General features: G+C 40.2%; 1 protein-coding gene across 2 annotated transcripts in view; it reads left to right on the forward strand.

The window, feature by feature from the left end:
• The window catches only part of SRGAP1 (SLIT-ROBO Rho GTPase activating protein 1), a 150,963-nt gene that overhangs the window by 71,342 nt on the left and 53,590 nt on the right, over nt 1-26,031 (forward strand). For both annotated transcript variants that reach the window (XM_080592081.1, XM_080592082.1), the window contains exons 2-4: nt 3,162-3,357; nt 5,953-6,115; nt 16,384-16,446. In XM_080592081.1, the coding sequence (XP_080448207.1) occupies nt 3,162-3,357; nt 5,953-6,115; nt 16,384-16,446 (422 nt within the window). The remainder of the gene's footprint in view (nt 1-3,161; nt 3,358-5,952; nt 6,116-16,383; nt 16,447-26,031) is intronic.

The raw sequence follows: 26,031 nt of genomic DNA on the forward strand, positions 1-26,031 counted from the left end.
AGGCTGGGCTCTGCTCCTTGTAACTTGGCACCCTCTCATTGAACATGGTGCAGTGATATTCCCTGCAGCCCTTCCCAGCTCTAGGGACACACGTGTGGGTTGGTTAAAGACGGGAGCGTTGCCTTGGTGAATTTTTCCGTAACAGGAGGTAATGGACAGCCTATGCTCCTTAGCAGTGCTTGGCCGCTTGCTTGGGATCTCCTGATGCGCAGCCACTCACGCTGGCTGGCTGTTACGCCGATGTTTGTTGTTTTTTTCTTTCTTTTCTTCTTTTTTTTTTAATCCACAGTTGTCTCTTACCAGCAAGTAAAAATCACAACATTTGCTAATCTGTTGTCTCGTTCATTGCCATCTCCCCAGCCTGCCAATGCGGCACTGCACACATCATTAGTAAAAGTAGAATTAAAAAGAGTAGGATCGGGACACGAAGAGCTAGAGGGAGATCTGCTGTGCCAGAGCATCTTCCGAACAGACTGGTCTGCTGGCATGAAGAGGACGTGCATCTCCCCGTTCTCTCCTCTAGCTGGAGGCCAGGGGCACAGCCTTTGGGAAGCAGCACGTTGTTTCTCCTTGCTGAGATTCAAAAAGCCAGAAATGGTGAGACTTCCCTCATGAAGCTGCAGTCCCACTAACATCCCGCCTTACCCAGAGCCTGGAGACCACCAGCCACTGTCAGCTTCCAACAGTCACGCTCCAATTTTGGTTTTGAATATGCAAGGTTGAAGGAAGCCACCGCTATCTGCTGGAAAAGCAGTGTCGGACAGCTGGTGTAGGTCCTCACACTGTGTCTGTCATCCCGTGGTCATTGTTTTTTGCATCTCTCTTCATATATTCATTTTTCTAAAATCTTTCTCTTTGCTGTTGCTATGGTAAAAGCCTGCCTAAAAGGAAGAATTACAGCAGCAACATCCACTGTCCTACAACAAAGTGAGAACGTAGCTGCTCTGTACAGAGCTCTGCCTTTGAGGTCACCGGTGGGAAATCTGTAGTGGCAATGGGAGATGACCGAAGTACAGGGACATCTGTGGGTATGGTCTTAGTCAGAAGTCCTGCTTCTGGTCAGTGAATCTGTACAACTGATTTCCTTTAAGCAGGATTTTTCCATGATTACAATATTAACAAGTAGTGGATGCCCAAAAAAAGTCTTTTTTTCCTTTTTTTTTTTTTTCCCTGTTAATAACCTTCCAGCTCCATTATAAATTTCTTCTCTATATACACAAATGTCATTGATACAGTGTTGTATTACAGTGGCTCAGCCTTGCTGGAGGCACGGTCCTTTTCCAGCGAGCTGATTTGAAATGAAATGAAAACCAACCCATGAATTCTTTGGTTCACCTCCCGGAGTATAAAAATGGATGGTCTCATCAATGATTAACACAGCAGATGGTAGCTCAAAGGAGATTTGGAGGAAAACACTGCAGTATCTCCCTCCTCCAGTAAATATATTGACTTAACAGCTTTCTGTGCTCATCCTACCTTATTTCAACAGACACGTTTGAATCCCAGCAGGGCGGATCTCTGCCTTCATACCTGCTCTAAGATAAGTGAGGATGCATTAGTTCCTAGTTGCCTCGGATAAGATTTTGCAATGTTGTTACCGCTTGCTGGTTTGCAGTTCCCTGTGATGTTAGCAGTGGTTTTTAGAGAGATTTTCTACTTCGGCCCAGTGAGGCGTCTTAATATTTCCAATGTCTTTTTACCCACAGCATGGTTACATCATCAGGACATGAGGAAATGGCCTTAGGACATGAGGAAACAGCCTCGGGTTGTGCCAGGGCAGGTTTAGGTTAGAAGTCTGGAAGACTTCACAGACAGGGTGGTTCGGCACTGGAATGAGCTGCCCGGGGAAGCGACGGAGCCTCCATTCGTGGAGGTATATAAGAGACGTGTGGATGTGGCATTTAGGGACATGTTTTACTGATGGGATTTGGTAGTGTCAGGTGATGGTTGGACTTAATGCTGTTCAGGGTCTTTTCTAATCGCTGTGATTCTGTGATCAAGTAAACATCCACAACAATTTTGCTTTTACATAACTTCACTTCTGGCATATTATTTTGTTATCAATAAGTCCCTGTTACAGTGTTAAACCATTTTAAATATATATATTATGCATGTAATTATATATATTATGGTTGCAAAATGTTTACTCCTGTTTACTCCACAATATTGGATTACAATGTGCATGGGCAGCTGAAAACGACTCTAATGAACCAGTCTCTCAGAAGAACCAGAGGGATGTTTTTAGGCTAAGTGTTTGCAGAATGTGATTATCTGTGTAGCACTAAAGAAATAAAAGTGCTAAAAAACAGACCTTGAAAAGAAGCCCTGCCACATAGTAATTGTGCATATGGCAAACAGCATGCAGTACAGTGGTAAGAAATCTGGAGGCTTTTCCCTGTTACTCCAGACTATCATTGTGAACATACATCCTCTTCTAAATTGACTAATTTGGTTTTACGTTAATAAATACACCACAATCTCTGGAACCTTGTATGCGTTTTCAGATAGCAGCTTCTAAATACATGTACACTTTTTCCTCCAAGTTCACTGCAGAATATTGGTGAATTTGTGTGTAATATACCAGTTCTCCCTCTGGTGTAGATGAGGCAGATGTGAAAGCTCATCTGCGCACAGTTATGGTGGATAATGCCTGCAGAATTTATTGCAAGGTAGTTTCCGTGGTGTACATGATGATGTGAGCTGGCGTGGTCCACCTGGCAGTAAGCTGATCCCGGCCCAAAGGGTGCACGCTTAGCCTGACATTTTTCAGGGTAGCAGAAGGAGCTGCTGCCCGAACAGTTGAACACCACCCCCCACAAGCAGATTGCTCCGAGCCAGATGCCTTGCTAGTGCCAGAGGATGGGAGAGGAAAGGAGAGGCAGATCTGCTTACATGAGCCCAGCAGAGTCCCGAGCCCTTTCCTTGCCACAGCCATTTGTGAGAGAAAGGCAGCGGGCAGGAGGACACTGCACCCCGATGCATATGTGTGCCATGGCACAAGTGAGAGCTTCCACTGCTGCATCCCACCACAAGACCTGAAATTCAGGTGCAGCTGGTGTAGCTGCAGAGGCTGAAGTACTCTGAAACATTTGATTTTAATTGATAATGCTCAGTTCTCATTTGTTTTCACTGACTCGTATGGCATGTTCTTCTTTTATTAGAGATCCGAGCTCAACTCATAGAGCAGCAGAAATGCCTGGAGCAGCAGACTGAAATGAGAGTGCAGCTCCTTCAGGATCTGCAGGATTTCTTCCGCAAGAAGTCGGAAATAGAGATGGAGTATTCCCGAAACCTGGAAAAATTGGCAGAAAGGTTCATGGCAAAAACAAGAAGTACAAAAGACCATCAGCAGTACAAGTAAGAGATATTTCCTTCCCTCTCATCCCCATGTCTGCCATTCCTGTGCTACCCCACTCATTGCTTCTGCTGTTTTTGAGTATTGTTAGGTTGGACCCAGGTCAAAGGCATGTTTAAAATTCTCACTCCTGCTTAGCAGCATAGCTGTTCTCATTGCAGCTAAAGGTACCTGGCTGCCTAAATACTGTATTGTAGATTTGGACGACTGCAGTTATTCACGTAAACTTCTTAGAAATTATTTCAGTTTCTTAAAAGGTAAGTTGCACAAATACGATCCCTCACTTACTACTATTGACTTTAAACATGCAAAATTCACGCAGTATCTAGAAGAGAAGCAGGGCCTCAAAATTGCTTGAAAGGTGTGGGTTGATCTATTGCAGTGGGGTTGACGGGTTTGAAAGTGTCTAAATAAAGGTCAATCACCACCACAAAGACAAAAAGAGGCCAGGAATATTAGCAAAAAAAGGTATTGAGAAAGAAAGCTATTTTGATTTGTTGTTGCATATGAACTTCTGGTGCCTCTTGGTCACTCTTTTTCCTGGAAATGAAAAAGATGTGAATGTTATGTCTTGCTTACAAGCTAATATATCTCCTTGATGGCATGGTAACTTCTGTACTGAACAGAAGTGGTCAGGTAGTATTTGTCAAAAAGTGTGTACAGCGTGTTTTATAAAGCATTTCAAATGTGTTCCTTGCTGGCATAGTGTCATCTGGTTATTTTCCTGACTTGAGCTGATGAATGAATGCATCTGCCTGGCCCTGTTATGCTTAGGGGTATAAAACAATATTTTGTATTTTTAAAGCTGAAAAATAAGTACTTTTTTCCACTGCCCAACTAGTACTGTGCTATAGATACACAGACAGATTTTTTGTTTTGGGACAAAAGTCTTTTCGAAACACACCCAACAAAGAAGAGGTTAATTCAGATACAACTTGCAGATACAACTTGCACAATTCAAAGAACACTGCTATATATTTCTTAAGATTCAGTTAAGCAACCCGGTGATTCTCCGCAATAACCAAGGTGTGCATGTGTCTCTGCTTCAGAGGGAGCCCAGGCTTTCATTCAGCTTGTGTCAGAATAAGTCTGTTAAATCCAGACTGGCAGAGTCTGGATGTGCAAGAGGTCATGACTGAAGTCCTGTCTTCGATTCTGTTGTGCAACTGTCCAGTTGTTTTCAGAGATCATAGCAAAAGTTACTTAAACAGGTGGTCCTCTTGCCGTTCCTATCATTCTGCCCAGAACAGGCAGGATGGCCTGGTAAATGCTTCTGTAGGATTGGCTTTGAGACATGCAAAGGCAGTGAGGACCAGCTTATATTGGCATGGCCCTGCAGGGATTCCTCCACTATCTGAGCTGTGTGAGAAGACCCTGACGCTCGTCAGTATGAGTAACTCTGTTAAGATGTCCCTCTCAGACCAAATGGGGAAGTTTCCTTTACGCACTACTGATTCATAGCAAAGCATTGCACCACGGAATGATCAAGAAAAAGCTTTTGTCTGTTAATCATTCATTGTTGCTTTGATTCTGGGGGTAAAAGCTAAAGCCAATCAGATGATGAATTAAAGAGCATATTGTTAACAGTGAGAATAGTTAATTATTAGAACAATTTACCAAGAGCTGAAGGAGTTTCTCCCTCAATTCACTGCCACCTCCGGCTGTTTTATCTCCACATGCTTGATCCTTTTGACTGTATGAGAATCCTGCACAAGAAAAGAGAAAGAGTAGCAAGTTTCTAGACCGTGCAGTTTCAAGACAAACTTGAAATTAAACTTTCAGTAAAATCAAAAGATATCTTTTATAATAGTTTTTGTTTTGTTTTGTTTTGTTTTGTTTTGTCTGTGAAACAGTTGTTCAGCTACATGTATTTTTGTTGGCTTTGTGTAAAAGAAATCAGAAGTTGTTCATGATTTCACTTTTCGCAACATTAAACACTTGTGTCTACAACACAAAATTCTGTAAAGGAAATTCAGAACCGTACCATCATAGAAAATGTCCTTCCTTCTCTTTGTCTTGTAACTGAACTATCTGTGGCTGGCAGGAGCAGAGTGTTTATGAATGCTGTGAATTTATGAATGCTGATCACAGAATATGTATGCTTGTGACATACGTATGCTTGTGTTTGCTATAATTTTATAGCAGTTATACAAATTCATTACTGTGAAACAGCCACACCTACAACTTTGCTTATGAAGGATTTCAAATGTGCTTGCTGTTCTTATTTATTTCTAATATCAAAACAATAAATATCGTTACTATATTAATATTGTATCCATGGCCTTTTGAATCCGTAAGCAGCTGCAAGCTTTGTGGCAAGATTTTTAAGCTCTCGGCTGGCTTGCAGTTAGTGTCCTAAATTCTTCTGCTTTTTCTGTATTTTTGTATCTATGCCTCATGGGATTTGTAAAATGTTTCTTAAACGAATCATCTGAAGCTTGCCTAACCTGAGTTATTCCAAGAATGGATAGACTGAGTGTTCAGAAGCAGTCATTTTTACATAAAAAGCTCTAAGTGTAAATGTCAGGGAGATGTTTGTGTTAATTATGTAACTTTTCCATTTCTATATGTGATACTTATGTCTCTCTCCTCCTTAGGAAAGACCAGAACCTCTTATCACCAGTGAATTGCTGGTACTTACTCCTGAACCAAGTGAGAAGGGAAAGCAAAGACCACGCAACGTTGAGTGATATCTACCTGAACAATGTGATCATGCGCTTCATGCAGATAAGCGAAGACTCCACCAGAATGTTCAAGAAGGTAACGTCTCTCCTGCAGTCAGTCCTCCTCCAGTGGGGAGTGCCTCTCAGATGCATGAGGGAGGTGAATGTGTCTTAATAGCATTTGAGGAGAAGATTCAGCACACGTAGCATAAAATCTGTTTTAGCACACTTATAAATTCTTCATGACTGTTCTCACAGAGCAAATCCTTAGTGCTGAAATGTTTGGGAACTTGCTGTGTATGCTGGTGACCTTAAGAAATGAATCGCAAATATCTAAGTGGCAAAGAAAAAAGCCTGTTCTCTCAAAAACACATTTGTCTACCCATGCAGAAAGAAAACAGTTTTCTCTTAGGAATCCCAAAATAGTCACGTTGAATTAATGAAGTATTTGTAAAAACAGTATTTCATTATAACTGTCATCAGAAAAACTTTGATTCAAGCCAAATTAAGGGTTTACCTTGCAGCAGTGCAGTAGCATAAAGATTCTAGCGTATGCTGTGGTTCCGCTGAAGGAGTTTCTTTTCTTTCCCGGTATTAAATATGAACATATGCTTTTGATATCATAACTACTTCTATTAGATCATTAAGCATTATCTCTGTACGTGTTTGTACTTGTGCATGTCCGTTGCATGTTTTCATTACCCATACAATTTATAAATCCCTCTTTGGCTAAGCAGGCACTCTGAGGGAGCCTTAGTTTGAGATCTATGTAATGTGTTTGCAGTTATTGTTGTTATAAACTTCTGAAACAAAAATAGAATATAAATGCATATCCGTCAGTCACAGCGGGATGCTGGTTGGTAAACGTCACGCTTAGTACAAAAAATAATTCCAAAAGGTTACAGAATGTAAAGTATGTGACTAAATGTGATGGCATTTCCTGCAGGGGTAGCAGGTTAATACTTCAAAATAGGAAACTGATCTCAAGTATACCTGACCACAATCCTAGACAGATAGCAATGGGGTGGGAAGAAGAATCCTCATTGTTGCACATGGGTTGTAGTTGAAGAAAAAGGAGTAAAAACAGGAATCAGTTTTATTGGTGTTCATTAAAACCTGTGACAGTAATAGGATCTAAATTTATAGTTCTTCAATCAGTAGTGAGTCATTCATGTAAGATGGGTTTGATGCATGAAACTGTAGTTCGCCAACCACTAAACTTACTAATAAGGAAGATTGTTGTGGAAGTTGGAAAGATGAAGGGAAAAGCAATTTGAAGATGCTCAAGTACAGTCTATGTGGAGATGTCTCAGACCTTCTCGGAACAGTAGAAATTTTTCAGTAATGAATCTGGAATAGTTCCTCAGTTGCTTATGTTAGTTGCTTAGAAATCTCTTTTTTGCTATATGTGCATTATTAGACTGGCCCGTAGTTCAGATCTTCAGCACTAGAAATTTTTTGCTTTGGCTTCCCTTCTCTCCAGAGGCACTGTACAAAAATATCTAGATAAAGTTTTCCATGGAGAGGTATATCTCCTTCTTTATTCACCTATAATTTTTGAATGGGGATTGCTGCAGCCTACCTTTTAGAAAGAGGAAAATATGTGAAAATATTCAGTGCATTAACAGGAGGCACACTGTCGCATCTTCCTGACAGACTTTACTGTTTCCTCCAGATCATGCGCAGGAAAGTGTAATGTTTCAGAATTTCTCATTTTAGCATAGCTTATCGAAGAAGACTAAACAGCTTTTCTTGTTATTTTATTCCTAGTTTGGATCTTCTACGGGTGAAACAGGAGAAAGGAAATTGAGTATGCATTAACCCCAAAGGTCACATTAGTGGAGCCTAGGTCCTAAACAACCATATACTACCTTTTGGAAGGGTTGTCTGGTTAACACTCAGTGTGATACTGTCACATCAAACAGCTGTTAACTTGGAGCACAGGCTGAGTTTGCTCCCTAAAGGACGCATGAAGGGACCTGAGCAAGACCCCGTGATGTGAAGGGGATGGTTAAAAGAAGACACGTGGCACCGTGGAGTAGTGTAAATGAGCTTTATGAGCGTGCAGCATCAATGTGGCAGTGGTCGTTCACCAGTATTAATTTTGAGCATTTATTTTTGGGATGTCATTCTGTCAGGAATTAACAGTTGTTGGAGCATGATGGTATTTCCACTGACTCATGGTGTACACAACTCTTGCTGTAGTACTTGCTGCGGAGTGCTTGTGAGGTGAGGTATTTGCTGTTAGTCCCCAGGTGCAGAACTGGATGATGATGAAGCTCCAGCTCTGGGTAAAAGGGAAGGGAGATATAAAATGAGGTGAGCCACGTTGGACAGAGAGAAAACCAAGACCAGTGCGGGAAGTAAAGCTGTTAGCAAATTGTCTTGTTTTATTCATGAAGAACATAAGCTGTCTACATTTATGTTTAGCGCAAATGGGCAGCTTCAACCATAATTTCTGTCAGATGTGAATGAGCAATCTAACTCAAGATGCCTCACATCTCAGGACTGCTTAATGGGCATCCACTGGGGAACAGAGAGAGATGGGGTGCAAAGTGCACGTGTCCTGTACTGCAGTCCACCTTGCAGGCAGAGGTCAGAGGAGCAAATAGGAGGTGGGCTTAGAATGAGAAAGGAGACATCCAACACTCTCCTCCATCAAAATTGTGTTCTCCCTAGAGAAAATGATAAGAAAGTTGTTGGAGAACTGTAAATGTCGAGTAGAATATTTAACCAATTTCTGTCACTGTCTGTAGGTTACATTTTAAAAAGACTGGGTTTAGAATAAAATCCTGTCAGAGAAAATTTTAATCAATCTCAGTGGGTTTTGTCCCTATGAAAGCATATGGGATTTGTTCACTGTTCAGAGATTTTAGATTAAATAAGACACAAACAATATCCTGCAGATACTCATACATTGGAATCTGGTCATAGTGTTCTTTGAAATATGTACTCTCTCTCTAAGTAATAAATGTAGAGAATAAGAACATAAATCTTAAATACGAAGTTTTAGAAAATAAAGACTGACAAGTGCGTGCTCGATACCTTACTGCAGTCTGTGGTCAAAAGCAGAAATACACCCATGTAACATTTGTTCTCATAGCACTGCACATAGGAGCACTTAATGTCTTTCTAAGTAATTTCCAAATACCAGCTAATAAAGCTTCTCTGTATTCAATAATTAAGTTAGTAAATTATATGTCTACCACTTTATTAACCTAATAGTGTTATGCATCCCCGTTACCACCTTGTTTTAGTTCTTCCCTGGTCCTGCAACATCGGCATCTTCTGCATCTTTGGAGGTGCTTTAGGTCCCCCTTCCAGGTCTGGAGAGTAACTACACCAAATCTGGCTCACAGATGATCTCATAGAATCATTAAGGTTGGAAAAGCCCTCCAAGATCATCTGGTCCAACCATCCCCTACCACCAATGTCACCCACTGAACCATGTCCCTAAGCACCACGTCCAACCTTTCCTTGAACACCTCCAGGGACGGTGACTCCACCACCTCCCTGGGCAACCCCTTCCAGTGCCTGACTGCTCTTCTGAGAAGAAATGTCTCCTCATTTCCAACCTGAACCTCCCCTGGTGCAACTTGAGGCCATCCCCTTGAGTCCTGTCACTAGTTACCTGTGAGAAGAGGCCAATCCCCAGCTTCCCACACCTTCCTTTCAGGTAGTTGTAGAGAGCTATAAGGTCTTCATCATTTTGCTCTAAACCCCCAAGTTGCCTGCTGCAGAAAGGGAAGGTGCCTCAGGGTGGATTACCCTCTTTCTTGCTCACAGACAAGTTGCAGGTTGACAACAGCAAAGTCGCTGATTTTCTTGGCTCTTTCTGCACACACCCCCCCACCCCCTTCCCTCCTGCCCCCCAAGGACAACACTCCCCATTCTACTTCTCAATGGTAGCCGTTACTGGCTTTATTCAGCTAGCTGGTGGCCACATAGGTCCTCAGATTAAATTTTTCCATGAATTGAGAACATTTTCTGGACATATACTCTTTATATCCTATCCCAAGACTGGCTCCAGCTGGACTTCTGGTAATTAAAATATCAAACAATATCTTCATTTCCTGGCCATGCTTAGCAGTAGAGTATTGTTTTGTTCCCTTTCCTGCTTGCGCCTGCTACATGTAGCAACCCCTTTCTCTAGGCCTTCTGAAAAAGATGTGTGTGATACCCAGTGTTGGTCTATATGAAATGTAGTGATGAGGGATGTCTCTGCCCCTTGGTCTTTGTGCCTTCCCTTGGCTCACTCTCTGTTATTCCTGACCCATGCTTTCTCATTCTGGTTCTTCCTTTGTGTGCTTATTTACATCTGTCTTAACATTTGGGTTATTGCGGTGAAAAGATTTTTATAGCTTCCAGCTTACATGTTGAAAACAAATTGTATTCACACACCTGTTCATGGCTTTCTTGTCTAGGCTGGTCCACTTAATATTTGGATACTCATTATTTTTGTTCTCCTGGGAGCAATTTGTCATTCTTTTTTACAGGGGTCAGGATCTAGCTTCTGTTTAAATGTACTAAACGCAGGACAAGGATAGGATCTAGTTCAGAGATTTTAAGGCATTTACCTGATTGTATTATGCCAGGCCTCATACTATCAGGGAGGCACTTAAGCTCTTCTTTTTTTTCAGTTGCTGGCATATAAAAGCAGTACAGATTGCTGTTCATGCCTGGCCTTATTGTTGCACATAAAATTACAAACAGAAAGTAGCAGAGTTCAAACCTTGCATGCTTGCACGTCTCTTCAGGCAGATGGGGTAGATGGCCTCATGGGGACAATTAAAGAATAAAGCAATAAGGAAAAATGTCAAGCAGAAGGAAAAAGTATTAGGCAGAACATTTCATGCAGTGATTCTGGTTACCCCGGCATTAATAATCAACTGTATAAACACATAACCACAAAATCCTTAAACAGATTTGTATATTTATAATTTATAAAAATGTATTTTCTTTGGACAGAAACCATAACGAGGCAAGATGAACATATCTTCCAGTGTTTACAGTAAAAGATGCTGGAGAAGCCAAGCACAATAAATATTTTAGTTCCATAATCTGGCTATTAACAGGGACTGTGACTACTTGCCAAATCTGTTTGGAAGTTATAAAAATTGTGGCATAGAGAGAGACTTTTCACATCATTTTCTTAAATGTTTAGAGGTCTAAAAGGATAGCAAAGCTATTTGTTGCTATAAACTGGCAAATCTGGGACAGAACGTTACTGTCACACACTGGCTATGTCAGTGTCACAGCAGCTCATGGAAGCTTCTTTTAAGCAATGGTTTGCACATCACTTCCCCCGGGGACCAGCAGCAGACTCATTTAAAAGCAGTCACAGAATATTTTCCCTAAATGATGCAGCTGATAGTAGCATTGTGTGTGCTAAATACAGACACTAAAGAGTTCCAGGAACAACTTGACTGACTAAAATTTTAATAAAAAAAAAACAACAGATGAGTAAACTTTGGGTGCCCAATTACACTCTTTCTAAAATGGACGGAAAATTCTTACCAACTTCACTGAAAGGGTATTAATGTGGAGTAAAATTTTAAGTTTATCAAGCATTAACCCATAAACACAAATCTTGATAACATCAGGAGGACCACTGATGTGTTTAAAGTTGAGCGTTTCTGCTCCAGATGTCTGTTGGGAAAGCGAAACAGCAGGCTGTAAGCAATCCAGGAGACTCCTGGCAAGCATTGAGGATAACTTGCCGGACAAACCGACCAGAGGAGAGGTGTTACTGGACCTGGTGCTCACCAGTGAGGAGGAACTCTTTAAAGAGGTTAAGATTGGAGGCAGTCTGGGCTGCGGCGACCAGGCCCTGGTTGAGTTCACGATTTGGAGGAATATGGGTTTGGAGAACAAACTTGTTAGTGTCACTGATAAGCACCAGCCTTGGGCGAAGGGGAATTGAGCAGCTTGTTCTTGTTTATCTCTTACACAAACTTTGTGGATGGAGGTCCGCACGCTTGGTATGAGAGGTTGCTGAAGGAGGGACTCTTGTGTTGGCGACATGGCCTTGTTTTGGCAGCAGAACAGAATCTTGAGGCCCACAGTGCCTGAGTGAAAACTTTTTCGTCATTATGTGCAACATGAATATTAAAGTTCACAACCCTGAATATGATAATGAGCTTAATGAAGTACACGCTAAGCATATATGACTATAACTCTTTACCCAAATCATGGTAAACATCACCCTAGGGAGGGAATAGATAGGATATAAAAAAAAAAAGGAGTTGGTGTAAACATACAAGAGAATAAGAAAGAAAAAAAAAAAAGAGAGAAGATGAAGTTAGAGTGAGGAAAAAAGAAGAGCTGGGGGGTGGAAAGAAGAAATTGGAAACCTAGAAGAGGCTGTGCCCTTTTCTCCTCCACTAAGACAGGGAAACCTTCTGCGCCTTCCCTCTTTGGTGAGAAATACCTGGGATAGCATTTTGCTAGCACTATAATCCTGTGTTATCTCCATTGCAGTAAGTGTATTTATCAATGGCAATTCCAAATTTGTTATATCTGTCACCTCATTAAATATGTTCAACTTTGTGAAACTGTCTCAGTGAAAGTCTTTGGCAGGGCTCTGAAACAGGCAAACATTGGACTGCAAATGCTTTCAACTCTGTGAAACTCTGTGAGAGCTCTTACCAAGGCTCTGAAACAGGCAAACGCTGGTCCCTGGTAAGTCCCCTCTCATGCAACAATGGGCTCGGCAAAGGGCAAACTTCCAGCTGTTTAAAGACCTAGTGGATGAGATCCCCTGGAACACTGTCCTTAGGGACAGAGGAACTGGTCAGAGCTGGTAACTCTTTAATAACGCTTTTCTTAGAGCAGAAGAGCTCCCCATCCTCATGTGTAAGAAAGCAAGCAGGGAGGGCAGGAAATGGGGATGGCTGAGCAAGGACCCGCTGGTCAAACTGAGGCACAAGAAAGAAATGCACAGGCAGTGGAAGCAGGGACATGTGGCCTCTTAAATTCCAGTGGCAGTTTCTTCAAATTGTCTCTTCATGCTTTGAACCAGATTAGTTAAAAATACATTATTTTTAGGAAGAGTTTACATGTACTCTAACATTTTTAGTACAGTCTATGTTCTTTTCGTTAATAGATGCTAATACATTTCTCTAGGACATGGGGAATAAGGAAGTATCTCACTGATTGTTTCTCGGGTTTTAATGGCCTGACTAGAGCTATCAGCTTAGCTCCAGGAAAATGTGTGTTGCATCTTACATTCTGTTGTTTGGCTCGCCTGCAGAGAGGCTCCTAGAGGAGCATACTGCTCAGACATGTTGAACTACTGCGGAGAATAGGTAGCATCAAAGAGAAATAGGAGAGCCATTAACCACTGAAAATAAATGCACTCCTTATCTGGTGCTCTACCGCACTATATATTGCACACTAAAAGCCGTATCACAAGCCACTCGAAGTCAGTATTTCTTGATTTTAAATGCTAATGTAAAATGTGTTGGTTCTTGAACATAAATCCCTTTTACACTGCTAAGGCTAGCCAAATTTCCTGATTTTTATTGGACGATTCCTATGCAATATTTCATCGGAAAAAGATAGAAAGTGACATATTATACATCTACAGGGACCCTTACAAGCCACAGGCAGTAAGGCTGAAGTCCCCAGATGAATTGGTGGAAGGATGACTCATCTGTGACCACGTGCCATTGCTAAGATGTGTCTCCCTGTTTTTTACAGTTTTGCTTTGTTTTGTTTTTTACACAAAAGAATCTGTGAAGGGTACAAAGAAAATCGACTTTTCAGTCTCACTTTCTGAAAAAAAACTTTTGTGCTGCCTAGTTAAGTGATGCTGCCTTAAAACCAACCTTGCTGTATTTAGGGCTTGTGCTGTCATCAGCTTTGAGATGGCAGTGACCAGCAGTTGAAAGGGATAAATTGCTTGGAGCTGGACTTCGTCTCTACAGTTTTTTCCCATGTGTGTATGTTTTCATCTAACAGTTGTAATGTCTACCATCTTATTTGTACGTTTTGTCCTTCTTTCTGCTAAAATGATTTAAAAAGTAGACTGCTCATATTCAACAGTATAGAAGCAGCTTTCCAAGAGAAAACAGGTGGCCTCCAGTTCTTGGATCTTTTAGGAGATGTGTAAGCTGTGTCAGAGCTGCACTGCAGACTTTTGAAGGCAGGGTGCCAATGTAAAGCAATGAAAAGCAATTCAGAGTTTTGATTAAAGCTTTTACTGCATTTCCCTACAGCAGTTTGCAAATCTTCAATCCTTCTCCAATCCTTTGCAATTCTTCACATGCAGTCTATGCACTGCTATGCATTTGATTTTTTTGTCTTTAGCATTAGATAAAAATAATGTGATATTTGCAAAGAAATTGAAGTGATAAGAATTGTTTTCTAGGTGCTGGAGTAGCAGAGCATAGCTCTTGAAAAAATACCAGACTTTTAGAAGTTTGTTTGCAGCCCAGAAAGCCATTCATATCCTGGGCTGCATCAAAAGCAGCATGGCCAGCAGGGCGAGGGAGGGGATTCTCCCTCTCTGCTCTGCTCTTGTGAGACCCCACCTGGAGCCCTGTGTTCATCTCTGGGGCCTCTATAACAAGAAGGATGTGGAAATATTAGAACGAGTCCAGAGGAAGGCCTCAAAGGTGATGAGAGGGCTGGAGCACCTCTCCTGTGGAGACAGGCTGAGAGGGTTGGGGTTGTTCAGCCTGGAGAAGAGAAGGCTCCAGGGAGACCTTACAGCGGCCTTCCAGTGCCTGAAGGGGGCCTGCAGGACAGCTGGGGAGGGACTCTGTGTCAGGGGGTGTAGTGATAGGACGAGGAGTAATGGCTTCAAACTAAAAAAGGTAGATTTAAATTAGATATTCACAAGAAATTCTTTACCATGAGAGTGATGAGGCCCTGGCACAGGCTGCCCAGAGCAGCTGTGGATGCCCCATCCCTGGAGGTGCTCAAGGCCAGGCTGGATGGGGCTTTGGGCAACCTGGTCTGGTGGGAGGTGTCCCTGCCCATGGCAGGGGGGTGGAGCTGGCTGGGCTTTAAGGTCCCTTCCAACCCAAACTGTTCAGTGATTCTGTGATTCTGTGCTTATATTTCTAGTTTCTTGTCAGTTAAAAATCATCTTGCATGTAAGGATTGGAGTGAATGCTGATAAGTGTTAAGGCACATTCCTTAAATACTGCCCAGAGTTAGGGGTATGATAGTAGGAATAGGAGGAAAATATGCAAAGTTTTCTGTTCCAGCTACTGATGTGTTGGTTTCATCCTTCTGAGAGACATAGTGGGTGGGATGTGTGCTGTGGTTCCTTCTCATATGTGGGTGTTGCACTGGAAATTCTCATTCAGAAACCATTATTCCTGCAGGTGTTTTAGTGATGGCCAAGTATGTGTTAGCAGCCTTGGAGATAAATTGCCCCAGAAGACTTTCCTTTGGCTTCTGTACAAATACAAAGTACTTCTCATAGCTAAGGCCATTATCTATTATGAAGTTGGCGTTTTTAGACGCTGGGCTAATTATCAATATATTCACAGAAAAGGAAGAAAAAAAGCTGACATTTCCAGAATGTATGTTATGATGATACACATTGCAGAAGAAATGTAGCCAGGCTTTTTGCCAAGTCCTGTAGTTCTATTCTATAGTTGTTTTCCAAAGGCTGTGGTACAAATGCCTTCAACTCTTGCACAGTTGCCACAATTTTCATCTGATTAAACTGCTATGGTCAACTAACAAAGGAATATATTTGAATGAGACTCCAGTTAAATACTCTTATTTTGACATACTTGATTTCTGTAATAACCACTGCCAAGTATTTCTTTTTTTCTGGGTCAGAATGAAAGTAAAGCCAGAGTCCAGAAAAGCTAAACAAAGCTGTTTCAGCAGCCCACTCTGTGGAGTATTATGTAGTTGAGTATCTGTTTCAAAGAGGAGACACAATTATTTCTTGCGTAAATATTTAGATAGTTGCATGTGCTGAGAAACAAAGACTATTCTAGATCTGAAATTGTGAGGGACATCCATCTAGAATTTTACATTTCACATGGTTTAGTTTATGTATATACCGTAGCAGTGGTAAGACAGTACACAGTTTGTTCCATTAAAAAGGCTTGTAACATTAATCCTGACCTTCACCCTTTTTGTTGGCACCTAATTTCCCGATGCTTCATGAGAAACCCCCTCTTAAACTACTTCTGAGTTTCCTTTTATAAGAGTCCTGTCCAGATGTTGTCTGTCTACCTCTGCCTTCCCAAATGATTATTTTTAGTGCACTGTAATTCCGACAGAATGTTGTCTTTGCAAGCTGCATTGCATTCACTATCTAGGACGAGCAATTAATACAAATAGTATGTTACAGTTTTTGTGTGCCTTTTTCTAATGATTTCTTTTTAATTACAGAGCAAAGAGATTGCATTTCAGCTTCATGAAGACTTAATGAAAGTCCTTAATGAGCTTTACACGGTAAGTACAGTTGCTTACTTAGCTTATCTTATACAAACTCCATATCAGACTTCTTCTATAAGCTTTAAGTATCCTTTTATCTAGCAAGTTACCCCCAGTGGAGGTGCTTATTTTTGTCACTTTACACAAGGCCAAATTATCTCTTTTGGAAAGACCACTCCACTCACTTGTTTAGAATACGTACGCTAATACTTTCAGGATTACTCTCTATTTTCAACCCTTTCTTCCCCCAGACCATGCTAAACCAGTTTCTTATAATTTTTGTTGGTTATTAATAAGGCATTTCTACTCAGACCTTACCAGAGCAAAGCTTTTCTGCCTTTTTTATTTTTTGTCAGTGCTGCCATTTGAATCATTGACTAGACTCAGTAAAAGTCATAGTTGCTTGCAGATCCAGTGCTGTGGTGTCTAAACGTTTCCTATATGCACTGCCCTATCCTTGAAAAGTAAATAACGAAAAGAAAAATGGAGGGTTGTGTAGGCTTTCCATACCATTCTGAAAGGTCAAGAAGAGAAAAAACAAAACGTAGAGCATTCTGGCAAGCTGCTGCTAACTGTTTGGAAATTCTGAAAGAGGGGAAATCTGAACTTCTTTTCCTCTTTGAAACTCATCTACGTATCTCATTACTGCAGGATGAGATCCTGTCTACCTGAAAGCCATTTCTCAAAATATTCTGGGGATAGGTACCAACAATATTTTCTAAGAAAGAACAAAGTGAGAATTACTTTTTATTTTGTTTTGTTTATACATAGCTATGCAATGAAAAGGAACTGGTGAGATCCACCTCCTACAAGTCTGTTGATTCCTGCTGGTTGAGGAAGTAGTACATCTAAATTTTATCTTGTATCTGAAAGAGATGAAAGTTCTGCACTCTGATACCTTACATAACAGTCCCTAGACTGCTCCCTTCCCTATCCTCAGTATTTGGGGGATCAGAAAAACAAAACGAAACCCACCAACAACAGTAAAAAAAAAAAACACTATTTACATTGAGAAACAATTTGTGATTTTAAGGAAGTTTAGGAAGACAGCAGAGACTAGCTCTCCTCACGCTGAGATCAGTCAAGCATTACTCGTGTCTCATCTGTTTTTATTTTGACCTAGGAAAAATTGTGCACCATCTGCAGATGGGTTGAAGAGCATTTGAACTCAAGAACAACTTGGGTGGCGAAAAAGAATTCCAAATAAATGTAGACCTGTATCACTGCCCTAGATTCTTTTGGATTGTAGTTAAGGATGCAAGTTCCTAAAACCTGCCTAAAACTTTTTTAGCTTCTTTTTTTGAGGGCTTTTCTTAATTTTTTTTCCCTGAAATCACCGCTGATTTTGTAGAACGCGATACTGCAAAAGCCTGTTGCCTCAGGCCTGTAGTCTCTTAAATATGCTGGGATCTGCTTTGCTAAAGTAGTGATAGCCTCAGACAATTCACACAGCTGCAGGGAATCAGCAACTGTAGGAGCAATTGCACAAGCAGGACTTCAGTGATGAGTAAGCCCTGAAGATACAGCCTTGTTCCAATTAAACAGTTATGTAACTCGAGAGCCTAGTGAGGTGCAGGATTAGTGCCTGTGCTCCCAGGATAGGAAAACACCGAAGCATGTGCTGAAATACTTGGCTGAATCACCAGTGAAAATCCGCAGGACTAGGCTTTAGTATTTTCATTCTTTTTCATCACATTAGTGCTTATGTCTTCCCACTGAGAGCTGCAGAAGTTTATTCAGATACTAACTTCTATGTTATGCCTTCCAGTGAGTGCCACTTCCTTTCTCAGAATTTAAAATTTTTGTTAACTAGGAAGGTTTTTTAAGCTGATAGAATACAGAACATATGCACCATTTAAATTAAATTACTGCTGTACAATACTATTTGGGGGATGAAATAAACTTCAGCTAATTTTTAGGCATCTGCAATGTATGTACAAATATCCTAGCCTGCCATCTGTGTTCCAGTTACAGTCGCTGGAAATCTAATATGTGGAGATCAGAACCCTTCATCTGATCAGATGTAAGCATGTGCTTCAGATGAAATTAACTACACCGATAACTCTGTTGTCCAGCGTTTCATTGATTGCAAAGGACTTCATCAGCTGTAGGTGCCCATATTTAGCCAGAAACAAGCCACACTTAGTAAAGTGCCAATATGGTGCAGAACAGCACCTGTTCTACTACTTGCAGCATTAGAATGATCATCAGCTTATCTGTGTAATATACATCTTTGTGTACATAAAAGGTAGAAAGATACCTAGGCAGATGGACACCTCATACATAGGTTTCTAATTCTGTGTAACATTTACTGTTTACAGAATAAGATCATATCATAGTGGCTTCACATAAACAAGTATCTACGTTTTTTTTAACTCCGGGAGGCATGTTTCTCAGTCATTTACAAAAGGGAAAAGTCATCTTTCTGCTTTTCCCATGATTTATGGGAAGAAAAAGAAAAAAAATAGTAAAATTAATTTCAGTCTAACTGTTGTGAAGTAAATCTTTGTGTCCAAAAGAAATCAAATGAATTTCAAGTCAGTAAAAAACTGAAGTCTCTCCCTATTAATCTTTTTTTTTTTTTTTAAAGAATGGTACTTTCATGAAAAATAACTGTTAAAATGTAAAGCCTTACTGGAGTTTTAATACCCCTAAAGCCTCCATGTGAGGGGGCAAATATCAGAGTTTCTAAACAAACAGAGTATGTGAATGAATGTGGGTTTAATAATCTGCTTACTACTTACGGCATCATCCTTTATTTTACAAGAAATATCTGTAAAATAAGGTCACCTTCCAGAATTAAAAGAAAAAAAAAAGTTACAAAAGTGCAGTGAAAAGAATGAGAGAATTAAAATCACTAACAGCTAAAATAATGAGAAGGACATGTTTTGAGGCACGGGTATAGTCATTTTAAAGAAGTTGCATGTTTTATTTGTTACTCCTTGGACTTCTCAGATAAGGATTGGGTCCCTTAGGCAGATGTATGCAGGCACACGAGTATTTTTGCAGCTCCACAATACCTCTTTCATGCAAACATCATGTTGTGTGCTCCACTGACAAGATGTAAGACATTACGTGCCTAGATTTCCCTAATGTTTTGGGATGAAGGGCTGGATTAAGTAATTGTTTCAAACCCAGATGATGAGAGGCTTTACCACCCATCTCTAGCCAGACATCAGGCCTTACCCCACCTGCGTTCAGACTTCTCAAGCACAAGGTACCTCAAACCCAATTAGAATGATCCAGAATAAATGGGATGTTTAAATGAATTGCTGCTGATTTGGTCCAGATATTTATAATGGATGAGTTCAGGCACAACCTACTAAGTATCAGAATAATAACTGACTTTGTTCTGGTGATAGTGTTGCATCAAGTATCCTAGTCATCTCTATCACAGCCAGTGTCAGAAATAAAAGGTGATTTCAGGACCCTTCTCTGAAAATATAAGCTTCACTTTTGCCTCAGAAAATCCTTTTTAACCTGTTCATAGGATCAGATCTAGCTACTGCTCTAGTTAGGGACTTCTGTCCATTGGTGTTGATGGTTTTTAAATCAAATTCTTCAAATCAATAAGTAGCGCTATAGATTTTTCAAAGGAGAAACTGTTCCAAGAGAAGAAAAAAATAAAGCACTGAGGAGCTGAAGAGACTTGCCACCTTCCACTAAGAATGCAGTCTGAAGGTTTCCAATTAAAAAACCTCTTTCTGTGCAGATATATTTTTAAGACCATGAAAGTCTGAATCTCTGCGTTTTGAGAGACTGCAAAGCTATTTGGCTGCATATTGAATGTGGAGAAGCTCAGAACTGCAGTGAGATGTCCAAAAAAATAAAGACATTTTAGAATATTAAATGCCCGTTCTTTAAAAAATCACTCCATTAAGAGATCTTTCACCTTGCTTACACTTTATGTAACTCCTTCTTCTACCCATTTGCATCACTAGGAATTATTCTGAAAATAGGAGATGTGTATAATAGGTCTTCTGTTTATTCACTGAGAGTAGTTTAGCTTGTATTCACTTTGTCTTATGCCATCCTAATTACAATTATGCATCACGTACAGGATTAATGAAAAAATAAAAACAGAAGCAGGTGAAGTAAGGCTCCAGAAGATGTTCTAAGAACGTGTGAGTGAAGCAGGCTTATTTTACTGGAGTAATCAAAATTTTGTAAGGCAAACTTTCCTTTTTGTTTTTCATCTCTTTTCCATAGAGAAGGTTTACTTGAATGTTACAATAAATATTTGTATGTTTTCTGCATGTTATTCACATGGCTAGTGGAAATACATTTTAAGACTCTCTATTTTCAATTCTCAGTATTTTATGCTCTTGTTCTTGTATTACGACTCAAAACATCATGCTAAAAATAATCAAATAGATAAGTTTCAGTCTGTATCTTTGCAAGTTCAGTAAATTATAAGTGGCAAGTACTTTTAATTATGCATGGTTTCTTCTTGGCTGTGCCAGACAATCAGTATTTTCAGGTCTGCAACATCCCAGCTACTGTGCATTCATCTTACTCCTATCCTCTCCCTATTACTCTTTCAGCCAGTGTAGGCTAGAAATTAGTCCCACGTTTTACATAAGGATTTAAGCTGTTGAAACTAGAGCAAGTTGTTCCTTTTGAGTAAGCAGAGATGAAGAAAGAAGAGCCCATTTAGTTGTGTGAGGTCACAGATTGAAGGTTTTTTCCTGACAATTCCAGCAGAAAATGTTGATCAAGCTGAAAACTGTAGAGGTTTGTGTCAACGTTTTTTGCAAACTGAGAGATTTAGAGATCTTTTTACATGTTGATTGAATGAGCGAATAAATTATTGATTTTACCATTGATCCTCCTTGCTACAGAGAAAGCTCCCCAAACTCTTCTTCCATTTCTCTTGAAAGCTACCATATCTTGTAATATCAGATCAAGTACTGCAAAATAACGATAACATCTGAGTAATGGGGCATGGTAGGAGACAGTGAGTAGGCATAGGCTTTTCTTGCAGTGGAGGGAAGTCTCCACTGAGGTTATTTAGGAGTCAGGGCATATTCATAAATGACCTCCAAGTGTGTGTGCGGTGGTGGGGAGTAACGTGTTGACAAGTTTGCTGAAAATACAGAACTGTTCCAGTAATCAGGATGAGGACAGGTGGTGGAGAAAAGTAGTGCACATTGGAGGGAAAAAGCAATTTCACATAAATACAACATGCTGAACTTTTAACTGACTGGTAACAGTCAGTAGTAGATAATTCTAGGAAAATATACCATGCAACTTTAAAGAGTGGGGGGATCGGCTGTTAGGAGAAAGTAGGAAAAGAAAAGAGAGCAAGACAGAAAACAATCAGATGCATGTATAATTATAGCCCATGTATACTCACATCTATCAGTACTGTGTATGGCTCTGATCTCACTTGGAAGCACTGGAAAAAAGTAGTTGGAAGAAAGATCCATTGAGGGTTTTCTTAGGTGTCCTGCGTCTACTCTTCATGACATTTCTTGCTTTTAGGGAGAAATTACTAATGTCCACTCCTCCTTCAGAAGAGGGGCTAAGTAAAACAGAGAATGATCAAATGGGGAACTATAAATGAAAAGTTCAAAAGAAAGGAGTTGAGAGCCACAAGAATAAAAACAAGAAACTGGTAGGAATTGAAGTGAACACTGAGCAAAGCAACCATGACAGTGCCAACTGCTTTCTAGATACTTTTGAAGACAGGCTACTAAACCTGGGGGGTGGTATGCCTGGACCAGTACAACTTCAGTGTATGAATTATACACCTATACTTATCTGACTGGATTTATTACACATCAGACTGGAGTCAGTGAAGGAAGATAAGATCTTAGAGGCTCACTGACTGAGAACAGTGCTCTCCTTCTCTTTCCTTTGGCCCTGTACCATTCTGTTTTTTTGTTTTACTGAGCTGTTTTGCTCAAGAGTCAGAAAGGCCTATGAAAGAGTTCATTAGGTATGAGCACTAATGTGAATCATCTGCAATGTTTAGTGACATTTAGAAATGTGAAAAGTATTTAGCTGCCTCATATATATCTCACGCAAAATCTCTGCCTCTTACTTTTTGGAATAGGAGCGTGAAAGCATGCTCTGAGTGTAAGGAAGCAAAACTGTAGATACCTTCTACCATCAAAGCAGATCTAAGGCAACTGAAGAATTGATAAGTGACAGTCTAGTCAGCCTGTTAACCTGTATTTGTAATATCTTTTTGTGTGTGTGTGCGCCATTTTGCAGAAGTTGACCATGATAAAATCCATTGGTTATAGCAAGGAGCAGGATTTTTTTCAAACATCATAAAAATACATCCTCATGTCTACTACTTGTTTTTCCAAATTTCACCTTCTGTCATCATACTTTTCCCAAGCAATACAATCGTAAGGCTTGCAGAAAAGTGAAAAAACAGGGACAGTCTAAAGCAAACAATTTAATATTAAATAAGACTAGGTCTGCTGGGCCACTTGCATTTTTCAGTTTCTTTATCTCACTCATTAAAATTTTAGTTGTCTAATTTCTAAGGGTAGTTACAGCCAGATTTTCTTTTTTTTCTTTACTGAAATAACATAGAATCTGGATTCTCTGTAGAAAACTTAGGTCCAATTTACTGTAGTATATCAGAGATCCGAGAGCTGGTGAAATCTCTGATGCAGTAATTCTGTATTGGTAATAATATACCAGAGGTTACTCCTGGAAACACATCAGAGGCTGGCTTGGAAGTGAAAAAGATGACGAAAACAGCTAATACTAAGCCTGCTTAACTGCTAAAGTCCAATGATGTAGTGGTGTTGGTATAAGATATTACTTATTTATTGGGGAAAGCACTAGCTCACCTAATGTAATGAATCCCTTGCAACTCCAGTTTCTGATAGGAACTCGCTACTTACCAGAGACAATTCTGAAACAATTTAAACTCACTAATTCCAACAGGAATGAACTTCTGCTCCATTAAATGATTATTTCCTGAAAAAGCACTGTGAAAAAGCTATTAATTATGCAGTTTTATTATACAAATAAAGCACGTTCATTTGACAAACCCAAGATAACTGCAATACATTTTCTCTTTGTAGCATTCAGTCTTAATACTTTGGGTTAAGATTTTTTCTAGAAAAGTAGTTTGCTTGTAGAAAATGAAAGCTAGAGCCTTGCTACAGGAATGTTCCTCTCTTGTAGCCCACAGAAGTTCAGCATGAATTGCTGTCTTGTTGATGGATTTACCCCGATAATGATTGTGGGTTTAAATAAAATAATTATCTAAGTGATTACTCTAATGTTCCCTTCACTGTGATAGGTGCTGTGTCCTGCCCTGAGCCCACTTGCTGAGCTCTTACAAATGATGAAAGTTGCTACCACTAAGTGCAGTCTGTCTCCTACAAGTAAGAGGGTGCATAGTTTGTATAGCATGATCTTTTCCAACTGCGTATAGTCTGACTTAGTTATCTGTCAGAAATCTATATTTTACATCATTGGATCTCCAATAATAGACCTGCTAAATTAGCAGGAGATGAACTCCCAATTTGATTTTAGAAAGGGACTTGTATGTATTTAACAATGCTTGTTCAGTACAGCAGAAAAGTGCAGCATATCCATCATGATGGCAGTTCAGCATCTGCAACATTACAACCTTGCTGTCTTTTCAGTGTATACTTGATAGCTGATCAATAAGCACTTTGGGGGACTAATTAAAGTCAGTTCATTGATGGATGCTCTCACAGGATAGTCTATCAGTTCAACAGTTTGGTGGGCATTTGAGAATCTACATTGCTTACCTCATCAGAGAATTTGTCATTTGAGTAACAGGTCTATGGATCTGTTACATGTTCACAGATCTGAAATCCATGGTTCTTAGAACTCTTAATACCGTAAGACTGTTTTCAAGAATTAGACAAGCCTGTTACTGTCTTTTACAGTATCTAGCAGTCTTTTAAATATTCTTGGGAGAAAAGATGGCATAATGTTAAGGGAAAGATTAATATATATGCAATTTAGCATGCAAATTATGCACTAATTTGTTGATGAAGTATGCAATGAAACACTTGGAAGCCTTGTTTCTTCCTATTTATTTACTGCTTGTGTCTATCTAATGCTTTTTCAAGTTTTTGTTCAGCTGCTGCACCATCAGCTCTTAAAAAACTTCGGCAAATCATGAGAAAGACTGGAGCTGTCAGCTTGCCCTAGAGGCCTGCAAAGTAATGATGTCACTAGTGCATGAGCTAAGCAGTGCTATCAATATATCAAACTGGACAGGAATAAAATGCACAGACTGATCACTGCTCTGTACGTAGTGTATACTGATTTCTAAACCAGCATGGCTCAGGTAGGACACACTGACTATTGTCCTGCCCTGATTATACTGCCAAAGGGAGGGCTTCTTTTTCAATTTTAGTTGTGCTGCAGTCATTTGTACTAAGAACCATGTCATTCTCACACAAACTTGACTTTCAATCAGGGTATGTGGAGGCACTCTGGATTTGGTAGCATGTGCTGTAAGCAGGCAGCGAGAGGAAGAAGTGCTCTTCAGTGATGCGAGCTTAGTGAAGTCAGCGTGGAGGCTTCTGAGCCTCTTGGTGAGAGCCGGCAGCGATGCACTTACGCTCCTTTACTCAACAGCGAGGCAGGCTGAAATGTCATAGCCACTGCAGAAAGATATTTATGCCTAGTACGCCCTGCTATACAGCGCTCGGAAAAAACTGCTTCTAAAACTTGTGTTTACTGCCTTTGTCAAGAAGTGTCAAAGCAAGGATTTTTCCTTACGTCAGATGCTTTGAGATGTGCTGTTAGGAAACTCAGAGAGGTTATTATTGTTCCCTCTTTGCAGGCAAGAACAGAAAGAGTACAAAACAAAATAACTTTCCTAGATCGTAAGATAAATAATTTAGCCTTCTCCCACCAACTACAAAGTCTCCAGAGCTGACACTGAATGAAAAATAAAAAATAAAAAGAAACAAACACCTGTAGACTTCTGTAAGGAAGCACAAACAAATTGAGTAAAAAGACCAACAGAGAAGGGTATACAATCATTGTCTTTAATTTCCTTTTCCCATAATTTTTAAGAGATCCATATCACTTTCTGTGCCTTTTCAGGTTTATTTAATAAAAAAACTTCTTTAAGAAATGTATTTCTTCTCTTTTCAGTAATTATTTCCATTTGGCTATATAAGTTAGGTACCCCGGGCAGAGGATATTGACAGCTTTAAAAATGCCTTTGGTAACAGTGCAGGATATAGGAAGCTAAACGTGCTGTTAGGTTAAACTGGAAACAGTGAGGATCTCAGCTCTGCAGGCTTGCATCCTCTTTTCAGCTCAATATTTTTTTTTATTCACAGTTTTGCCCCATCCGTTCAGACTGTGGGCGCCAGCTGTTCCCTTTGTGCATCCAGTGTTTCCACAGACAGCTGTGAACGTGTTCTTTTAAAAATAAGACCAGTGCTTTTGATGCACATCTGTGACTTTTTTACCTTACTACAAGAAGCTGGTGAAGAGTCACCTGTTTCATTTTTAGTACTGAACCTATTCCAGTTATATCAGTGGCATCAGTATTGCAGCACTGGGCAGCTCCCCAGACTAGCCTCTCCCTTCAGCAGGCCACACGGAGCCCTGCTGAGGGAGGAATGGAGGGACCCT

The sequence above is a fragment of the Anser brachyrhynchus genome, assembly GCF_964034855.1.
Source record: "Anser brachyrhynchus genome assembly, chromosome: 1".
NCBI classification, from domain to species: Eukaryota; Metazoa; Chordata; class Aves; order Anseriformes; family Anatidae; genus Anser; species Anser brachyrhynchus.